Genomic DNA, 20,758 nt, shown 5'->3' with positions numbered 1-20,758 from the left:
TGGTTAAAGAGCTGAAGTATGGACTCCGAAGAAAATGAGGACCAAAAGAAAAACCTAAGTATTCAAGAGAACAGCTCAGCCAAGAGGGGGTTAACGCGGGATTTTCAAATTGGCCCAATGAGCTCTGCCGATCCCGTCAGCCAATCAAGGAGCAGAACTTGCCTATAAAAGTCAGCCGATAGGACTCGAGAGTACCAGTGTTTTAACTGTTTTTAAGTTTTCTTTATAGAGGTAGGGGAAGTGTAGCGATGGCGCGCACGAAGCAGACAGCGCGTAAGTCGACGGGCGGCAAGGCGCCCCGCAAGCAGTTGGCCACCAAGGCGGCCCGCAAGAGCGCGCCGGCCACGGGCGGCGTCAAGAAGCCGCATCGCTACCGGCCCGGCACGGTGGCGCTGCGCGAGATCCGGCGCTACCAGAAGTCGACCGAGCTGCTGATCCGCAAGCTGCCCTTCCAGCGTCTGGTGCGCGAGATCGCGCAGGACTTCAAGACCGACCTGCGCTTCCAGAGCTCGGCCGTCATGGCTCTGCAGGAGGCCAGCGAGGCCTACCTGGTGGGGCTCTTCGAGGACACCAACCTGTGTGCCATCCACGCCAAGCGCGTCACCATCATGCCCAAGGACATTCAGCTCGCCCGTCGCATCCGCGGCGAGCGCGCCTGAGTCCCCTCCTCTCCCATCCTTACCAGACCGAAAGGCTCTTTTAAGAGCCACCACACGATCACTGGAGAGAGCTGTGTCTCTTATTTTAGGAAACAGGGACGGGCAGCCCGCGCCAAGCACTTCTACGTGCTGAAGGCCGTGCCGCTTCTGAGATAGTGGGGAGGGGGGGAGGGGGTGCCGGAGCCTCCGGTTGCGTCCAGTCGGGCGGCCCCCGCTGCCGGTCGTTCTGAAATTCACCATTTTAAGCTGCGTGCGCGGAAGGAGGGTGGTGTGGGATGCGCAGCCGAGAGTTGGTGGCTGAAGCAAAAAGGGGCAGCCTTACATGCAAGGCGGGGGGGAAGTACGGAAAGGCTTTTGCCAGCACAAGGCTCGCATGCAGCTTCTCTTAGCTTTTTTTCTGTCTGCTTTTAGGCTCTTGTCCCGCCCTCTGAATGGCGGGAGGGAGAAGCGCCGCCATTTCACTATAGTCTCAGTGCTGGGAGAAGCCGTTCCTTTTTTGTGTAATAATGTGTCTAGAAGCAGAGCGCGAGCATACATCTCAATAACCCCAAGTATTTCCTTGAACCCCAGGATCCCTCAATCAAACGATTTACCACTCCCTCGTCTCGCATTTAACATTAAAAGCACTTCAATGTTTCTAATCTTAATCCTATCAAACTTAAGGACAGGAAGAGGTAGGAAGGTTGCGGGTGGGGTACGGTGGCACAAAATCAGAACCTTACCCCAACTTCCACGAAATTAACCGCGACTAAAAAAACCTTATTAGATAGTGACCTAGAGCTCTTTTTTTTTGAAATCTGTGGGTGGCTCTGAAAAGAGCCTTTTTCTTGACAGTGGTTAGTCCAGAAACTCAGTTTAACCGCCAAAACCGTAGAGGGTGCGTCCCTGGCGCTTAAGGGCGTAGACCACGTCCATAGCCGTGACAGTCTTTCTCTTGGCGTGCTCGGTGTAGGTGACGGCGTCCCGGATCACGTTCTCCAGGAACACTTTGAGCACGCCGCGCGTCTCCTCGTAGATGAGCCCCGAGATGCGCTTGACGCCGCCGCGCCGAGCCAGGCGGCGGATGGCCGGCTTGGTGATGCCCTGGATGTTGTCGCGCAGCACCTTGCGGTGGCGCTTGGCGCCGCCTTTGCCAAGTCCCTTCCCGCCTTTGCCTCTGCCAGACATGATCTCAGCACGCTGTACAGCGCCGAAAACACCGCCTGCATGCTCTATATTGCGTGTGGTCCGACCTGGTTGAGGACTGCGGAGAGAGGCGTGGTCTCAGTCACAGTTCCCGCCCCCGCGCTGCTCTTTCACGGGCTTCCCGCGGGACGGCGGCCAAGGCGCTTTCCCGGCTCTGGCTCGCGGACACGCGCGGCGGCTCCGCCTCTCCAGGGCCGAGTCCCGCACGGCCGTTCCCGCAGTGAGGCCTCGCTGCGGGGCCCCTGCCCGCTGTCCGCCCGCGCGACCCTTTGCTGGTTGCCCCGGCCGTGCCACCCTGAGCGGGTGACAGTTCCGCGGCAGCGCTGGGTCTCCGTCGGTGGCAGAAGCGGGGTCTGCGGCGCCCCCTTTTCCGTCCCTCCCCGCGGGTCTGCGGCAAAATCCGACCAATGTGGGGCTGCGCTCGGCGCTCCCGCCCTGTCTCTGCTCTCCGCCTCCACTCGCGGGGAGCCAGGAGAGGAGCGTTTCCTGGGCGTCGCTCTCTTTGTTCGCTTTGGCCATGGTGGCTCCGTGTTTTCTTTGTCTACCTGGACACTGCCACCGCTCCCCCCTCCTCCGTGAGGTCCTGAGGTCTGGATACCGAGCGTTCCGCGCTTTCATGCGCGCAAGGAGCGACCTGTAGGTGGATGTGAAGGGAAGCAGGGATAGAGGCCTGAAGCGGCAGGGAAAATCGACAGTGAGGGTCGTCGGTGGGAAACGTTTAGGTCTGAGACTCCTTGAAGGCAATACGGAGGGCTTGTTTGGGAGTGCGGAAGGGACCGTCCGCCCGTCGTTTCAGCCTTCCTCAGCGCCGCAGAGCGGTCTCAGTGGTGGCCCCGGCCACAGGGCGCCGGGCTCGCTCTCGGCAGCTGCAAGGCTCTGAAGTGTTCGCTGGCATATGTCAGGATCCAACAATCGAGAGAAAACAGTACGGATATTACCAATAGATGTCTGTATGGCATCTGAAAAATGAGCAGTAATAAAATATTTTTTGTTCGGTTGAAGAATCCAGAAATTTTGCTGTGTGTTTCACACTTTTGAGAACTGACATCCCATACGTGCTGATTACAGTATCTTGGACTGTATTTGTGAACTGAATGAATAAATATTGCGTTATAATACCGCATTTCTAAATTGTTAAGATTTCAAATATTACTTACACTGTCATATGGCTATGGTGCTTGTAAACTTCTATATTCTTAGTATTTTGTACCCTTGAAACATGTTCACTATTAAAATTTCTTTATATCCTTTTAAATTTTTACAGTAGTTTATTTAAATTTATTCCCGAATATAATTTACAGAACCTTGTCAACACAGCCAGAATATTTCATCGCAGAAAATACTCCCTAAATTCAGGGAGAAATGTGATTGAGATAATCATGTGTTTTCAGTAACAGGTGGCAGATAAAGTACAAATGTAGTTATTATAAGAATCACTATGAATTCCATTTCCATTCAGATTGTTATTTTAAACAATTTAAAGAATTGCCACTCATATATATAATACGAGCAGGCAAATTTAGCTTTAATTTAGATTATGTTTGCTTTTTTACTGAACAAAATGAACCAAGACTAACTGGAGGATTTCTCAGCAGCTGACCTGCCAGGCTGCTGCCGCGCATTATTGTTTGGCTCCACAAAGTTTGCTTTGTTCTTTATACTTGAAGTTCTGTGTCTAGTTATGTTTCCTGAGGCAGTTATAAACGATGTTCTGAATACTAAAGAAAGCCTAAAGGAGTTACACAAAATCTTTTAGTATGTCAAAATATTAATTTCTTTTTAATTTTCTTCCCAAATGCAAAGTGAAGATCATAGTATAACTTTTCCTTCTTGCAGTACAACAACTTGAAGACTTGAATAATTATGGCAGAAATGGGTGATGCCGAGGCTGAGACCAGAAGATTACAGTAATTAAAATAGTTGCAACCCTCTTTCCTCAACATTTGGAGCACACTAGATATAATTTAACATCATGTTTTCTAGGAAGCTGTCTTGTCTGCAGTTTGGTAGAGTGTAAACAGACCTTTCCTCGTTGTTTCTGTTAGTGACATAGTCAGTCCTCTCATGGATCAGAGGGGTTTCTTAGGCAAAAAATAATCAAAATGGAAAGAATTTTTTTCTGCTAAATATAATCCCAGATGTTGCTTCTACTGTTAATTGGAGACAATAACTTTTATTTAGATCAAAGTTCAGGATCCAACCCTCAAATTATTGGCACTGCATTTCCTCATTAGTTTGGACACGTAGCACTAGGGGTTAAATGACAGAGAAAACCTCAGCAAAACTCAGGTCCATTAAAGAAATAAAAATAAAAATTGTAGTTCTCAAGGGTACATAATTTGAACAGTTGCCCTAGTTCCTCATTAATCTATAATGAGAGAATTGCCTTTGCTCACTGCAATAAGGCGACATCTCACTATGACCACAGAAGAGAGTACATAATCAGTAAAAAAATCATTGCATCAGTATGTTATAATCAGCTGCAAGTCTGTTAACCATTTTCTTGAGAACTTATGGGGCAATTTAAATCTTTATCTGTATCTGCTACAAGTGTCATAATAACTATAACAATATGCAAACTAAAGTAATGTACAATCTTTTCAGCAGAGTACATTATTCTCAACATTACAAGCAGTATAGATGGAAAGGGGTGGAGAAACCCTTCATATTTTTAACTATGCTATTCTAAGTCTTTTGATATAAAGACTGATATTACTGAGCTATCCATAAGCATAACTGTGATCTGTAATATTTGAGGGAGCTTAGTTGAACTCTGGGTGTTTTTCCATCACAAGTTCTTCAGAATGTGAAGATGCATTGTAACCCAGCCACACAGCTAAGTCACCTTATTGTACCAATTTCCTCTTTCCTACTGTTTGTTGTGTACACAAATGAGAGAAACTCATTGATTTAAACTTGCTTTGCTGCATTACTTCATTCAGTGCAATTTGCTTGAAAGCTGTGTCTTTAATACCAGTAGGTTTTCCAGCACTCTTACCATATAATCCACCTGATTTACAGGACTTTTACATTTGAGGCCTCATCAGTGGGATGTCAGCAGAGAATGTACAACTGGTGAAACCGCTAGTAGTTAAGAACAAAACTAGGGAGTGTTAAGGAGTGAATCTAAATATTACAAAGGATGAAACTCCCGTTACTGGGGTAAGCATAATAGTGAGTGAAATAAGAGGTGTTTGGAATGAAATTCTGAAGAAAATAGCAAATTTCTGGTGAGATGACATGAAGAATTTGGAGAGATGTGCTGGACTTTGTTCCACACTCAGAGGACAGGGCCCTCTCCTGTGACATCAACTTTGATTTCCACATAAAGGAGTTTGTTCACAGAGAAATCCAGCTTCTGGACACAGATACCCCCACTCCAGGGCCTTTCTCTGGAATTCCAGTGCTTTGATCTAGAGGTATATGCTTGTGGCCCAAAACGCCAACAGTAACCTGGCTGCATCAAAAGCAGCATGGCCAGCAGGTCCAGAGGAGGTGATTCTCCCCTTCTGCTCTGCTCTCATGAGACCCCACCTGTTCTGCAAACAGCTCTGGGATCTTCTGGCACAAGCAATACATGAATATGTTAGAGCAAGTCCACAGAAGGGCCACAAAAATAATCAGTCAGAGGGCTGGAATACTTTCAGTATGTAGAAAGGCTGAGAGAGCTGGGGTTGTTCATCTCAGGGAGGAGCAGGTTCTGAGAAGACCTCAGAGCAGCCTTTCAATACAGAAAGACAGATTTTCTTTTCCAGGGCTGTAGGAACAGGAGAAGGGACAACAGTTTTAAACTGAAAGATAATACATTTAGATTGGACATAAGACATATTTTTACAAAGAGGGTTGTGGAACACTAGCACTAGACCAGGTTGTCCAGAGAAAAACGGGATGCAGTCCCTGGAGGTTGTTCAGTCAGGCTGGATGGGACTTTGAGCAATCTGGGCTAGTGGAAGGTGTCCCTGTCCAAGCAGGGATATTGGACTAGACAATTTTTAACGGTCCCTTCCCACCCAAACCATTCTATGATTGCAATCATCTGACACACATATATGTAGGAATCTGTTCTGTAAAGACAGAAGACTTGTGTATGTTAAAATAATTTTAATCACTATTGCAGTTACTCAAGAAATGTAAGGGCCACGAGACACTTGCCTACAGCAAATGAGGATCAATAAAACAGCATAATGAAAATATTGCAACTGTAAATACGTCCACTTACAAACAAAACCCTTAGGCACAGATATCATCACTGTATCAGATCAGTCTGGTGCTCCAGCAGCTCTATTTCTCTCCAAAAATTATGCCTGATGTCCCAATTTAGCCACGGCACAATCTTGTCCACAAGGCCTCTCTGCTACAGCTCAGGGGTGGCAAGGAGAATCAGAGTGCGAGTATTGCCTTTCTCCAAGCCCAGAGCATTTGTTCTTCTCCCAAGAGGATGGAGAGAGCAGAGGTGCTGCATAGTTGGGACCTCTGACCTGAATATAACACTACAGACAGTCAGATGCAGCTTCTGGGAATATCCTAATAAGAGGAATCAACTAGACAGTCTTCTTCATAATTTACAATAATAAATATGAAGATTTAAAGTGATGTTTTTATGTGATACTTTTGCCAACAATACAGAAAACTCAAATAATATTGCTAACTGATGTAACAAGAGGAATAGCAATGCGCAGTGAGGGAATTCAAGAGTAGAAAGTTTGACAATTCCCCTTAAAATGGAAACGTCAGAACTGCAAGAGGCTCCTGAGTGGAATGTTGCTTTCCATTGTAGGTCAGACTCCTAAAGATCTAGATACAAAAGAACCATTTTACCTGAGGCATCCCTCATTTAATTTCTAGATCACATTAATTCAGAGCAAAGACTACTTTTTTAAAGACTGCAAAATTACAAAGGAAATCAAGAAAAACTTTGTTCTTAGATATTGTTACGTGTTTGGGATGGTCTCAAATTTACTTTAATGCTGCACAGCTTACTCCACCACCCTTTTCAATCATTTTGCCACCCTCCCGTACTTTTATACACTAAGCAGCCTGTGAAATTATGAAACTTGAGCATCAATAGCAAAAGGACGAGTTATGAAAAAAATTTATAACCACTTTTGGTAGAAACCACGTTTTAAATACTGTGAAAAAAGTACGCTTTATCGAAACAGAAGCTTTTAAGAGGCACTAGAGCACTTAAGTAAAAGCAATACAACTCTTTTCTGACTATGTGGGTGGCTCTGAAAAGAGCCTTTGATTTAAAATATTGTGCAAAGTCTTAGCAGCTTTGCGCGCAGTTTATTTGCTCTTGGCTTTATGGCTCTCGGTCTTCTTGGGCAGCAGCACGGCCTGGATGTTGGGCAGCACGCCACCCTGCGCGATCGTCACCTTGCCCAGCAGCTTGTTGAGCTCCTCGTCGTTGCGGATGGCGAGCTGCAGGTGGCGGGGGATGATGCGCGTCTTCTTGTTGTCGCGGGCCGCGTTGCCCGCCAGCTCCAGAATCTCGGCCGTCAGGTACTCCAGCACGGCCGCCATGTAGACAGGCGCTCCAGCACCCACCCGCTCCGCGTAGTTACCTTTCCGGAGGAGACGGTGGACACGGCCCACGGGGAACTGCAGTCCGGCCCGCGACGAGCGCGACTTGGCCTTAGCTCGAACTTTACCACCCTGCTTCCCGCGGCCAGACATGTTTCAGGCACTGGACAACAAAGCGCAACCTCTGAGCTTACAACTAAACCTCTACGGTCTTAGTGACGCAACGACGCTTCTCCTTTTATCCCTTCTCTGGGAGGAATTAGCCGTTGCTGATTGGCTGGAGCCGGCCACTGCTTAAAGAACCAATGAAACGACGGATCGTATTGTGACCAATCGGAAACAAGGACACGCCCATTGCGGGAATATCCAATCGAATTGTGCGCGTTGGAGGCCTTAATTTGCATACCCGCTCTATAAATAGCGGCGCTGCGACTGTTTTCGGGGTTGAGCCTTGCCTGGGAAGGTGAAAAGAGCTGTTAACATGCCTGAGCCGGCCAAGTCCGCTCCAGCGCCCAAGAAGGGCTCCAAGAAGGCCGTCACCAAGACCCAAAAGAAAGGTGACAAGAAGCGCAAGAAGAGCCGCAAGGAGAGCTACTCTATCTACGTGTACAAGGTGCTGAAGCAGGTGCACCCCGACACGGGCATCTCCTCCAAGGCCATGGGCATCATGAACTCCTTCGTCAACGACATCTTCGAGCGCATCGCCGGCGAGGCGTCGCGGCTGGCGCACTACAACAAGCGCTCCACCATCACGTCGCGGGAGATCCAGACGGCCGTGCGGCTGCTGCTGCCCGGCGAGCTGGCCAAGCACGCCGTCTCCGAGGGCACCAAGGCTGTCACCAAGTACACCAGCTCCAAGTAGGGCGTCTCGGACCGTCACATTCAACCCAAAGGCTCTTTTAAGAGCCACCCACATACTCTTAAAAGGGCTTTACACAGTAGTGCCTCGTTTTCCGTCAATGTGAAAATTTACGAAACGATAAATAGAATATGAAACAACGTTTAATCTAGTCATTACAGCCTACAAGAATAAAATAATCCGTTTCTGAAATCATTATTATATAACTTCAAACGAATAAAATTAGTAATAGACAACATTCTAATTTTCTCCAATGGATTAAACTGAAATCTTTTTTCCACAGTAAAAAAGTGTACGTCTGTACATTATATCTTATGTTTCATCAAAATTTCAAATTTCACATAGCTTTCAATCACGTAAGTTTAAAAATATAAAACCAGTCGATCCTTATCGGTTTTTGCACTGATGTGCCCGAATAGGCTAAGCTTAAAACTTTCATTTCTGTAGAAGACACAGACAAAAGGTCAGAAGTGAGAACTGAGGGAGGCAGATGCTTCGGGGAGGACAAGATGTCCCGGTTCGCGGGGCCCCGGTAGCACCGGCATGGGCGGAGCCAGCACAGGCAGCGTTCCGTGAGCGACCTCTTCCCGCCTCCCCCATCTTGAAGCGCGGGCTTTTCCAAATTTCTTAATTGCCCAATGAGCGACTGCGGCTTTTGCCAATAGCCAATCACACGCGTCCAAAGACGGCATTCCGTGAGCCGCCGGTGGTACGCAGGTCGGTGCCGCTCCGCCCCTGCGCTGCTCCTTGGCGCCGAGGCCACCGCCCCCTCCCTCCTCCCCGCGGGCGTCCTGGACAGCTGCCCGCCGAAGCTCCCGCCGCTTCGGATGCGCCTCCACGAGCCCGACAGGGTTCGGAAGAAGAACACTAGTGACTCTACCCTCCTTTCGCCCCGGCAACCTCTTTCTCAAAAAAGCAGGTCGGTCAAGTCACGCAGAAATCAGGACCTGCCCCACGGCAGCGCTGGCAAGCAGAAAGGTCATTGCCAAGGAAGCGGAGGAGCCGTGCTCACAGTTCCCTGCTGCGGTCACTAAGAGGTGTGTCAGTCACATCCATGCTATTAAGATTCGCGCTGATTAGAGCAACGAAAGAAACCTCCACGCCCCAGAAAGGTACCAGCCTTTAAGCAGTCCCTTTTAGAAACCTACACCCACTTGCGGTGCTCAAAAAAAGGCAGCCTTTAGAAAGCGTTTTCTCAGGGAATGTAACTTTTATTTTTCCAAGTCTCAGCGTAACGACGCCCGAAGTTTAGCGTCCCATCCACTCCCTATACGAACGTCCCACACGGATAGTAGTGGCGTGTGGTTAGCTCTGCTGTAGGCACGGAGCTCAGTGGCCGAGTGTTAACAGCCCTTTTGGGGACAGCAGTAGGTGGCTCTTAAAAGAGCCGTTGGGTTTAAGTATTTCCACTTCAACACTTCATTTCTTGGGAGCCGCCTTCTTCGCCTTGGCTGTTTTGGGTTTGGCCGCCTTGGGCTTGGCTGCTTTGGGCTTCACCGCTTTTGCCTTGGCCGGGCTCTTTGCTGCCGCCGCTTTCTTAGGCTTGGCTGCCTTTGTTGCCTTTTTGGGGCTCTTGGCTGGTTTCTTGGCCGCTGTGGCCGCCGGCTTCTTGGCTTTCTTGGGGCTCTTCTTCACCGCCGCCGCCTTTTTGGGCTTCTTAGCGGCGCTGGCGGGCTTCTTAGCAGCCGGCTTTTTCGGCTTGGCTGCAGCTGTTCGCTTCTTAGGAGCTTTTTCTTTCACTTCTCCAGGTTTCTTACTGAGGCGAAAAGAGCCGGAGGCGCCGGTGCCTTTGGTCTGCACCAGGGTGCCTTTGCTGACAAGACTCTTCAGCCCCAGCTTGATGCGGCTGTTGTTCTTCTCCACATCGTAGCCGCCGGCAGCCAGCGCCTTCTTGAGCGCGGCGAGGGAGAGCCCCTTGCGCTCCTTGGAGGCGGACACGGCCTTGGTGATGAGCTCGGTGACGCTGGGCCCTGCGGGCTTGCGAGCTTTGGAGCCGCCCGTCGCTTTCTTCGGCTTCTTGGCGGCGGCCTTGGCGGCGGGAGCCGCGACAGCGGGAGCGGCGGCGGGAGCGGTCTCCGACATCGCTGCAGAGACTTCTTCCTAATCAAAAGAAAGTAATTGGGCTAGAGTAACCCCGATGCCTGAATTTATAGCGAAGCGGTGATCTGTGATTGGTGCTTTGCAGAGCCCGCCTAACTGTTAGCCAGGAAGAGCTTTTCCTCCTCCGAGTCTGTGTTTCTTCGGAGTTAAAAATTCCTATTTTTTGTGAAACGAGTGCCGCAAAATCACCCCAGTTTCTTCGGAGAGTGAAGAGAAGGCGGTGGACTTTCATCCGGGCGAATTTCTTGTTGTTTGGACCACAGATGAGAGAGAAAAGCTGTTTTTAACCCCGCTTTGTCAAGCCAGAGACACCCCGGGAACGGCAAACTTTTGTTTTTCCTTCTAAATTAAAATAAAACAACTAGGTAAAAAGTCTCCCCAATAATGCAGGCTTACTCTTTGGGGGGTTTCCTCTAGATTAGGATAGAAACCGAGTGGGCAGACTGAATACTTTTGTCGTAAATTGATTTCAAAAAGGAGGAAGTAACACAATTTCATGGCTGAGCTTTGAATATGGATAAAGATTCGGCTCTCTTAACTATATCTTTAACTATTAAGGAAACAGTATTTCAACAGAATTTCTTGTTTGGGGAAAGTCAGGGATCTTCAGAGGAATATATATACTGTTGAAAATTGTTTGAAACTTGCCAACGTTCTGCTTTTTTTGTGTGTGTCTGTGTGTTGTTCTGTAAGTGGATAGAATGGTTTTGGTATTTTTACAAATAGTCTGTTTGTAAAATGAAGCTGTTAATGCCTAGCTGATGCATATAAATTCCAGATAAACTACTAGTTTAATGCTTTTTCAGTTACAATACTGTATGCTGTTCTTTAAGATTTACAAACGTCAGAAGCAGGTTTGTTGAGGGAAAATTGTCTAACAGGTATAGATACACTAATATGTATCATATGCTGCTTAAACATTAGTAGAGCTCTGCTGAAGCACCGGTTCTCACCAAGTAAATTAAATACTGTGGAGATCTAGCTTGTGTGAATAGAAGGCTCCAGCTTCAATGTTATCTATAAATATTTGGACACCGAGTGTACAGGATTTGGTGTTGGTTTGTTTGTTGTTTTTTTGGTGTTGGTTGGTTGGGTTTTTTTTCCATAGGTTTAATATTCATCCCATTATTTGCTTTAAAGGAAAATACTTGTCAATTTAGTTTGTCAGCCAAATCCTCTGAATATTGAAATAATTTTCAGACAATCCTCATAAATTAGAATCACTTTTAATTATCATAATCCCACTGAAATATTAAGTCTTATAAAGTGACAATTGAAATTAACTAAATTAATAATTTGGAATAATTTTTTATTAAATCAGGAGACAAAAGCTGTGACTGGTTTCTAACCAAAAAGCATTCAGATTTTTTTCTCTTGGTTGGAAAAAACAAGTTAATATCGAACTTAATATTTAACACCACTCTACTTTTTAATAATTTGTCATTCAAAACATCAGTGGACTATTTAAGCAAAGGAGCCTGGATGAATTTGAGATTCAGGATGATACAAGGTATGTTGCAAAAGGCCCTCATGTATTTTGATATACTGAATGTTGAAGACACAACAAAGTTATACTTGATAGCAAGTAGTTTTGGTTGAAATGAGATAGATTAAAAAGGCAATAATGCGTGAGATACATTAGAATGACAAGAGAATACAATGAACATTCACTTTTTCATATTCTCTTTAATTTCTATTTTCATTTTGTTGTGTTTGCATGCAGGCCAGATAATAAGTACTTTGAAGGAGAGAAAGGAAAAAGTGGTGACTGGGAAAAATTAGGCAAGTCAGTACTCCAAAGTATAAAAACAGACTGAAAGGTTTATGGAAGTGGGCTGTGAAATTGGCCACGCTTCTCATGAACATGACATAATTCCCACATAAACAACTAGACCAAATTCACAGTAGCCATAGATTTTGAAAGTCCAGGGTGACAACCCAAATGACAGTATGAATGTGTTTGAGATGTAAAAAAGCTGTTGGTTGTGGTAGGATGAGGACATTACACTTATTTTCCAGTTTGGATGAAGAAAGATGGCCATAAAGCAAAATCTGACTGTAAGTGACACAACAGAGCAGGGCAGTGTTGTCCTCTATCCCAGTCTGTTTAATGTGATGTACATTCTTCAGAGAATAAGAACTGCATGAAGATTAATGTGCCTTAATCTCTGTAGCTTTGATAGTTTAGTCTTAGAGCTCTGTGGCTCTGGTTTGTTACACTTGAAAATGGTCAGGAAGCTGCCAGCAACTGGGAGTGGACAGTACCCACTGGTGAATGCAGCTGTAGCCTAGGGCCTGTGTCCTCTTTACACATCCCTCACATTCAACTTTTAGGCAAGTTTTCCTTAAAGCTTGCTTTTAGTAAACCTGTTCTTAGACTGCCAGGAGAGGACGGGTTTCTTTCCCTTGCTCCATAAACAGGATGCAGGTTAGAGATAAAGACAGGAGACAGAAAGATGGGAGAAGATACTGCAAATCTTGCTCTCTAAGTAGCACCATCAATAGAACTCCACCCACAGCACATGATTGCTGTCTTACTCTGACAAGTTTTAAAGGGACAAGAACATCTCTAGTTGTTTTTGCTTTGTTTTGGGGTTTTTTGTTTGTTTGTTTTGTTTTTATAAGGAAAGCATATAAGGAAAGGAAGGTTGTGAAGGTTGTTATCTAAGGATTTCTAGGGTCAGAATTTAGGACTGCTCCCACATTTAGTTCTGGGTTTATCCCTGTAAATCTTCATGTCCCCTGCTCTCTATTTTGAGTTACACTTCTGAAGTCCTTTGTTTTTCCCAAGTAGTCTGACACACTGGAATTCTTGGCAGCTGTCCTCCAGTATTACGTGTCAGCATCCTTTATTTTATCTTTTCCTTAACCATCATACTGGCTCTTTTCTGCATAGAGAATTATCCCTGGCCTATTTCCAAGCACAGAAAATGTTCTTGGTCTTACTATCCATTTCTGCAGAAGCCAAGCTTTTTTTTTTTTTTCTTCCCGAAGAGTGGAGCTTTACACATATGAGGTGCTGTGGAAAGTGGAGGCCTTTCTAGGGTTATTCCCACACCTCAGGCCAAGCAATGACATTTTCTAGTTAATTGGATAAAACAAACCTATCAGGAGCTTTGAACAATTTTCAAGTTTACATTGGTGGAAATAGCTGTTAAATGCAACACTGGACCACAATGACAGTATTCCTATTTTAGAGACTGATCATTACAAATAGCATTGATACCACCCTGGGTGTTTTACTGATAAATGAAAAAGACAAAGCAAAGCAAACATCTGAGCATGTAACATCAGATCAGTGATAGATTGCAGAATAGCTTTTCAACCAGACAGAGGAATTGTCTTCCTGTCAAAAAAAATTACTGAAAAGAGGTTTTGGGAATGAGTTGGTAATAAAAACTGTTTGCAGTTTCCACGTGAAGAGATAAATATTTAAATGTGACTCATTTAAGACTTAATTTCAATTGAACAGCAAACATTTTTCAGTATTGTCTCTGGTTTCCTTTTCAAGCTCCCCGTGCAAATCTTTCTCTCTTACCTAGGAACCCAAACCAATTTATGCCCTCTTTAAATGTGCACCCAAAACATACCATTATTTCCATGCATTGTCACACAACATACTCTGGCTGTGTAGGTGCTAGTGCAAATTAAAGAAGAGTCTATGAACTGACACAGCATTTCCTAATGCAAAGATCTTCAAAAGAAAAATAGTTCACATATAATATAAGCAGTAATTCTTGAATCTGTGTAGTAGAGAAAATACTTTTTTCCTTTTCAAGACATAAGTCTCACAAAGAGAAGTAGATTAGACATTAGACAAATAAAGGCAAATAAGACAGTCTGCTGGAGAAAAGCAATCTATACAAGCTGATTAACCAAATTTAGCTGAAAGGCTACACTCAATTATCGTTACTATAGTTAGAATGCTGACGATACAGAAAAATTACTAACTTTTAACTGCAGCATGCTATTCTCTTCACAAATAATAATTCTGCAGACATTCAAATGATCGCTTTCAATATTAATAATAACACCATAACAAGATCAAAAAACATTAGTCAGGTCTCTGGCATGCTGAAATTATACTGATGATACTGATTCAGCAGTTTTTGTAGTAGGGAAGATTCAAGGTGTCAAAAAATTGTCAGTAGTAAAGAAGCCTGTATCCTTTTAGTTGTACTTCAGCTAAGCTAACAAAATATACAGACAGTTATTTCAGTGGTAGAGCAACCTTGTCTTCTAAAAAAGTACATCGTCTTCTAATCTAACACTTAATGCAATAGGTCCTACCTGCATGACCAAAGAAGGATCAGATGGAACAGGGAGATACTAAGACCTCTCTAGGGAGCATGATCTATTCTTATGTTTTAGTAGAATTTCTGTATTTCATTTTGTGCCCATTGCCTCTTGTCCCAGGCAGTACTGAGAACACTGAATTTGTCTCCTCTATTCCCACCATAATATACCTGAACACATTAATAAGACACTCCTCATGTTAGAGATGCTCCAGTCCCTTCATCATCTTCATGGCCCTTCAGTGGTCTCACTCAAGTTATGTTCATGTTTCTGTTGCAATGTGAAGGCCAGAACTGGATACAACATTCCATATATGTCTCATCAGTGCTGAGTGGAGGGAAGAATTATTTCCCTCAGTACTGTTTTGCACATATTACTTCTCCAGGTTAATTTGTGAAGTCAATTAGAGTAACCCTGAATGGCATTTAAAAATTACTTTTAAAATTTTGGTACTTAAATAAAGACAGCTTCAACAAAACACAGTTAGTTTCAAGGCTTGTGAGAACCAGTTTGAGCTACCCTGATTTGGCTTAGTGATACTGTTGTATATGACTGAAGGATATGGTTAAGGCTAGGTGGAGCCTCAGCAGAACTTAAATCTCTACACTCTGAAGTGATCAAAAGATGACTCTAATCAAGAGGTGACTCTCTTGCCTGCCATAACTTCTAAATATTTGCTAATGGGCCAAAAATGGTGATGCATTTTAATGAATCACCCCCCAATCTCCTTGTCTGCCCATAAAATGGCAGCCTAAAATATTGAAATATTCATTCCAGATTCTAAAAGCCTTTGGATCAGAGATCCTCTTATAATCAAATTTTACTTCTCTTTACACATATGTGTTACTGAAAATGATCATTACTGGTGTTACTGTACTTCAAAATCTCGGTTTTATCAGGATTCTGTGTTACTTTGTTTTGTAGACCAATTAACTTTGTAGGTTTTTCAGTTGAAGAAAAATGATAAGTGAAGAAAGATAAAGAAATATAGGGATCTACATGCAAGAGTGGAAATGTAATCCTACCTGCAACATGCAAGAGTGGAAATGTAATCCTACCTGTAACTTTTACAGAGTGCCTGGAAAAAATGTGGTATATGAAAATTATGTGACATGCTGCCTAATCTTCCAGGTAAACAGCTTAGTGAAACAACATTTTTTTTGTGATGTAGTTTGCAAATACTGATTCAATCAAAAATGCAAATTGAAACTAGGCCACTGATACAGAAAAAATTATGCCCTACCCCTTCAGTGACACAGCCCATGTTATCAGATGTCATTTCCTAAGCTTTCAGAGGTAATTCTAGCCCTTCATGCTGAGTGAAGGGAAATAGGATGCTGAAAGCTTTCCTGGGATAGTATGTTACAGACCCAGCTATGCACTCCTCCTAGGCAGCTTCTCTTACTCTTTAGGTATCTAAAGAGTATGGCCAAGAAATAAGCATATCATCAGATATTTTGCATTACAGCTTAGAACATTTCCCTGGTTTATAGACTCAGCAGACCCGGGAAAAGGAATAACACATTGATGTTGAGTTATACTAATTACAATCTCAGACAAATTCAATGAAGATTTAAATAAAACCAAGAATTTACAGTACTCAAATATAAGGGAGGAAATGAAAACCATGTTTAATAAGCTTTATCCAAAACTGATTTTAGAAAGAGTCTTAATAAAGGATGTAACACTTCCTTAGAGCTGGATGATACACTGCAGATTTTGTTTCATTTTATTTCATTTTATAAAAGTATTTGAAATTAAATTAATAATCTGAAAAACTTGGTATAGCAGAAAGACCACCCCTTTCAGGGTAGAAATTTATATTTAAGTGTTTGTGATTGTCAACTATGAAATTAAAATGCAGTATCAAACTGCAGAGTTCTGCAGGGATCAGTCTGAGACCTGGTATAATTTAATTTGTGACCTGATTTTAAGTCTACAGAGCTTGTACATAAGTACTGTGAGTACCAACAACAAACAAAGGATTGAGGACAATTTATGTATTTAAAAATGCCTGATAAGAGACACCGTCTTCAAAAATAAGTTAGACACTTCACCTAGAAAGAACTGTATTAGAAATTATTCCAAAACTGCTACTGTCACCTGACAAGCACCTGAGTAGATCTGCAATGCTATAGTGTCCCACTTTGAGTTTCAGGCCTAGTATTTAGTTCCAAATTTCAGGTAATGAGAAGTGAACAATAAATTAATACACATAAAAGAGCAAACGTAGTTGTCAGAGGTCTAAAAACTATGTCCTGATGAAAAGATATGAACTGTTGAAGTCCCCTGACTGAAAGAGAAGGCTGAACAAGTGAAATTTCTTAAAATATGAGGAGGAAGGAAGTAATTTTTCCTCATTACACACTGCAGAAAATACTGGAGCTGATGGTCTTTGCAGTAACTTAGCAATAAGGAAGTAACTGCTAGTACAGAATAGAAAATGTTTTATGGAATGATAGCAGAGTCCCAAAGAATCAGTGTGATTGAGCAACTCTCAGAAACAAAATGGGTTCTGTTTGACTTGATAATGGATGGAAGGCAACAACAATTGCTCATGTCTAGGTACTGATAGTTTTTACAGAACTATTGATTGGAAGGTATCCATGTGGACAAGGGAGGAGTGCTGTATGCAGTACATTTGACATTTAATGATATTTTAGGAATGATCTCCAATAGCATTCCCATTTGGGATCAAAGGGACAATGAGCAGGATCAGCAGAGGTTAGGTATTTCAAAACTGATTGTAGCACAGGGTCAAAAGTTTACAACTTAGCAGCTGCAGGCAACCAATAATAAAAATGTCTCAGGGCTGGTATTATTTGGTGTTTTCTGAGACAACTGGGGGGATGAGAAAGAAGGTACATTTAGCTTGTGTGGAAAATACCAAGTGAGAAAAGGTAGACAGAGTAAATATACTGTCAATTAGAAAGTACTTTAATAAACTTGAGGTATGGGCCAACAGAAATCATATTCTGTGTGGCAAAGAGAAGTATCAAGTTCTGCACATGAAAGACAACAGCAACTTACCTCAGGGTAATGACTGGTCTCACCCGGACAGGACCTGGACATTATGGTGACTTTCTCAACTGCTGTATCCCTAAAGACAAGCCTGCTGTTTTGTCCAGTGCATAACCATTAAGCTGCTTACCCTGTAAGCAGCTGGAGTTTCCAACTGAAGTGCTTGGTTTTCCAAACAAATATTACTGTAACAGAAACAAAACATAGAAGTAGTGTCTGGAGAAACCAACACAACGCACATCACCGCTTTTCAGATGTCTTCCTCAAGAAATACACAGCTCAAGACAAAATTCAATAAATCCCTACAGGGATGCCCATATTGGATTAATTACTCAGAAAACTGTGCCCCAGAGAGACTATTTGGACAAGGCAGTACTTCACCTTCTATTAAGTACTTAATACTGTGTAAGTGTTGACAGAGTTCAGCTCCAAACTTACTGCCCAGAGCAGCTCTGTGTGAGTCCAGGCAATGAGAGGAGCTGGAAAGTTTCAGCTGTGAAAAATAATATGGTGCTTACAGTGCTTCCTTGCTACATCTTTCTAGCTTAATCAGTGATCAGTGCGTCATGAGACCTGTGCTACTCCAAATGCCAGTTTAGAAAGCAGTGTAAGGATCTGAGAGAAGCAGTCGTGTCAATTGTGGTTGCCAAGTAACTTGCTTGCTGTTTGCTGTGTCTTTACCTGAAAGCAGGAGCAGACTTGCATGGTGTGCTATGGAGCTCTGAGCACACCAGGCCATCCTGGTTCAGGTCCTAAAACAGCTTTATATGAGGGACTGAGTGTCTTATCAACTTGTCAATACTTCAAACCTGATCTAGGATTTCCTCCAACCTTTCTTCATGGACCTATTCAGCTATACTAGCTATTCACTGAGCCTGCAAAACTGCAGCTAGCACATAAAGTGGTGGAGGTGAGGCCCATGTAAGTGTTCTCCATGGCAGTGATTCAGACAACATGTTCTCAAGACAATTTTTGCAAGATTTTTCTTCTGTGTTTATCATCTGATCTCTAAGCCACTCTCTGCGAATGGCAAACTGAATCCTCAAAGGGCAGCCCAAGCTGCTGGACAACAACAGAGGTATTTTCTTGATTTATCAGACCCTGAGTAGTTTCTGAATTCAGCAACAGCTGAACCTCTTATATCTCTCACTGACTGGAGTATTTAAATAATGACATTGAGGGTCTCAACTTCTGACTGTCTCAGAGCAGAAAGGGAAGGGGAGACATTAAATTACTTAAGTACCAATCATTAAACTGAATTTCTGACACTGCTAGTTTTGCTTACGCAGCATAACACATTTCTGCAACTATGCTACTGTCCAACTGTGCTATTTTCCAAATAGCAAATCCACACATGCAAATATTGACTTGGACCTCAGTCTTAAAATGAAAGCTTTCTGTGCTTAAAACTTTCTTACCAAACATGTGGGTTGCTCTATTTCAGTAAGCAAAGTTTTGTAGCACGGCTTGCTTGCTGAATGGAGTATGTAGGCACAGAGAACAAGGACCACTGCGGTAGATTTAGAAACTTAAAGTGTGCCAAGGAAGTCAGATCTTGTGCAGTTTACAGTCCTACCGACCTGCAGAGACAGGTCCCAGTTGATCACATCTCCATGCTGTAGGAGTTGAATACTCTCCATCCAAGTTCTTGCAGATATTATCCATTAAGAGAGTTTAGTCCCAATTTTTTTTGTTGAGCATATTTGACATTCATTGGATTTTGAATTAGCAGAGGGATACAGCACTGTACTGAATTTGCATCACAAGCATAATAAAGCATTTGCAATATACAGTTGAATCACAGTAGAAATGTGATTCTCATTACTCGTCTCTGTAGGCTCAAGGTCAATGCATGGCCTCCTCAGTCCCTGTGAAGGAACATGTTTGTTTAAATGAGCTCAAGCCCACTCTCTCTTCAAACTTTTCTATTTGTTTTCTGGTTTTTTTTTTTAATTTATGTTGGACTGAGGCACATATATATGGCCCACCCACTGCACCCTTAATTTTGGTCTGGTTTTGCTCAGAAAGACATCAGTCTGAGGGAATCTGATGATTCACTGGTGCAGCCTGTCTTGTCTGAAACCATAGTAACCCTTCAATCTTCCTGGTCTTGAGATAAATGCAGTTTTTCTTTACAGTACATTATCTCTCTTTACAGAACATTATTCCACCAGCTCATTGTCTTTTTGCCCTTCTCTGAGCCCTCCTCCACTGTGGATGTGTGCTCATCTGTCTAAAGTGTCCAGGTTTTGAGTAAAAGGAGGAATTTATTTCTTTCCTCCAGATGAGATCTACTATGTTTTCAGCATGGCACATCACAGGACCATAAAAACAGTGTAAAGCAGGAATCTGTACAACCTGTCTCAATGGACAGATTGCAATTTCATTCTTCCTCTGAGAAAGACAGAGTATTTTGAAGAGGGAATGAAGCATCTGCTGCCAATGAGTGGAAAGGAAGGAATATGAAAACCTGTCCAATACTCAAACAAAATTCAGAACTACTACTCTGAAAACATAAATAGGTTTCCACAATTTTATTCATATATATTGTTAAAATATATAGTATGTAGAAATTATGTTTTCATTTCATCCATAAAAGGACAAAAAGAAATAAATAATAAAATTTTGTTCCCCCAGAAAAAAAAGGCATTGTTCTTTATATATTATTCTAGCAGCTATTCCAACTCAGGATGTTCTCATACTATGATGTTTGAAGCATCCTTGAACAAGGATTGCTCCTTACTTTAAAAAATACTAATTCAAAATATCCTTTCTTTCCAGTATAGATTTAGATCCATAAACCCCCCAAAACAGATAAACATTCGAAAACTGGGTCTCCAGTCAAAAGCAGGGTGATTTTCATTACTAATTAAGGAGCAAAAATTGAAGTCTATAGTTATACTAAAGCACTTTTTGTGGAAAATTAAAAAAATAAATCACCTGACTGCAGTAACTCGAAATGAGCAAAATTATCAGAAGTCACAAACAAAAACAAGTGTAATAATACAAAAAAGGTTGTATTCCAGGTTCTGGTTAATATATGCTTAAAGACACAAAGTTGCTTATGTAACAATCAGAAGATTTAAGAAGTGAGAGGTGGAAATCAAAATTAAGG

General features: G+C 43.2%; 5 protein-coding genes across 5 annotated transcripts; 2 read left to right on the top strand and 3 right to left on the bottom strand.

Moving 5' to 3' along the window:
* The first annotated feature begins 222 nt into the window (after window positions 1–222).
* LOC139669422 (histone H3) lies at window positions 223–659 on the top strand. Its single transcript, XM_071549909.1, has one exon. It carries the CDS (start codon window positions 249–251, stop codon window positions 657–659), a length of 411 nt encoding a protein of 136 aa, XP_071406010.1. The 5' UTR covers window positions 223–248.
* An 825-nt stretch (window positions 660–1,484) lies between these two features.
* LOC139669421 (histone H4) lies at window positions 1,485–1,826 on the bottom strand. Its single transcript, XM_071549908.1, has one exon. It carries the CDS (start codon window positions 1,824–1,826, stop codon window positions 1,515–1,517), a length of 312 nt encoding a protein of 103 aa, XP_071406009.1. The 3' UTR covers window positions 1,485–1,514.
* A 4,097-nt stretch (window positions 1,827–5,923) lies between these two features.
* Window positions 5,924–7,779, bottom strand: LOC139670367 (histone H2A.J). The gene has a single exon (XM_071551964.1). The coding sequence runs from the start codon at window positions 7,518–7,520 to the stop codon at window positions 7,131–7,133; it is 390 nt and encodes a 129-aa protein (XP_071408065.1). The 5' UTR covers window positions 7,521–7,779; the 3' UTR covers window positions 5,924–7,130.
* A 42-nt stretch (window positions 7,780–7,821) lies between these two features.
* On the top strand, window positions 7,822–8,568 carry LOC139670368 (histone H2B 1/2/3/4/6). Its single transcript, XM_071551965.1, has one exon. The coding sequence runs from the start codon at window positions 7,849–7,851 to the stop codon at window positions 8,227–8,229; it is 381 nt and encodes a 126-aa protein (XP_071408066.1). The 5' UTR covers window positions 7,822–7,848; the 3' UTR covers window positions 8,230–8,568.
* On the bottom strand, window positions 8,352–10,364 carry LOC139670366 (histone H1.10). Its single transcript, XM_071551963.1, has one exon. The coding sequence runs from the start codon at window positions 10,306–10,308 to the stop codon at window positions 9,646–9,648; it is 663 nt and encodes a 220-aa protein (XP_071408064.1). The 5' UTR covers window positions 10,309–10,364; the 3' UTR covers window positions 8,352–9,645.
* Window positions 10,365–20,758: the final 10,394 nt, after the last annotated feature.

The sequence above is a fragment of the Pithys albifrons genome, chromosome 3 (genome assembly GCF_047495875.1).
Source record: "Pithys albifrons albifrons isolate INPA30051 chromosome 3, PitAlb_v1, whole genome shotgun sequence".
Taxonomy (NCBI): domain Eukaryota; kingdom Metazoa; phylum Chordata; class Aves; order Passeriformes; family Thamnophilidae; genus Pithys; species Pithys albifrons.
The sequence above is the reverse complement of the archived record's forward strand: the minus strand, read 5'-3'. Positions and strand labels throughout refer to the sequence as shown.

What these genes read in the sequence shown, in the direction of transcription:
- LOC139669422 (XM_071549909.1), top strand. Translation starts at nt 249, where the DNA reads ATGGCGCGCACGAAGCAGACAGCGCGTAAGTCGACGGGCGGCAAGGCG.
- LOC139669421 (XM_071549908.1), bottom strand. Translation starts at nt 1,826, where the DNA reads ATGTCTGGCAGAGGCAAAGGCGGGAAGGGACTTGGCAAAGGCGGCGCC.
- LOC139670367 (XM_071551964.1), bottom strand. Translation starts at nt 7,520, where the DNA reads ATGTCTGGCCGCGGGAAGCAGGGTGGTAAAGTTCGAGCTAAGGCCAAG.
- LOC139670368 (XM_071551965.1), top strand. Translation starts at nt 7,849, where the DNA reads ATGCCTGAGCCGGCCAAGTCCGCTCCAGCGCCCAAGAAGGGCTCCAAG.
- LOC139670366 (XM_071551963.1), bottom strand. Translation starts at nt 10,308, where the DNA reads ATGTCGGAGACCGCTCCCGCCGCCGCTCCCGCTGTCGCGGCTCCCGCC.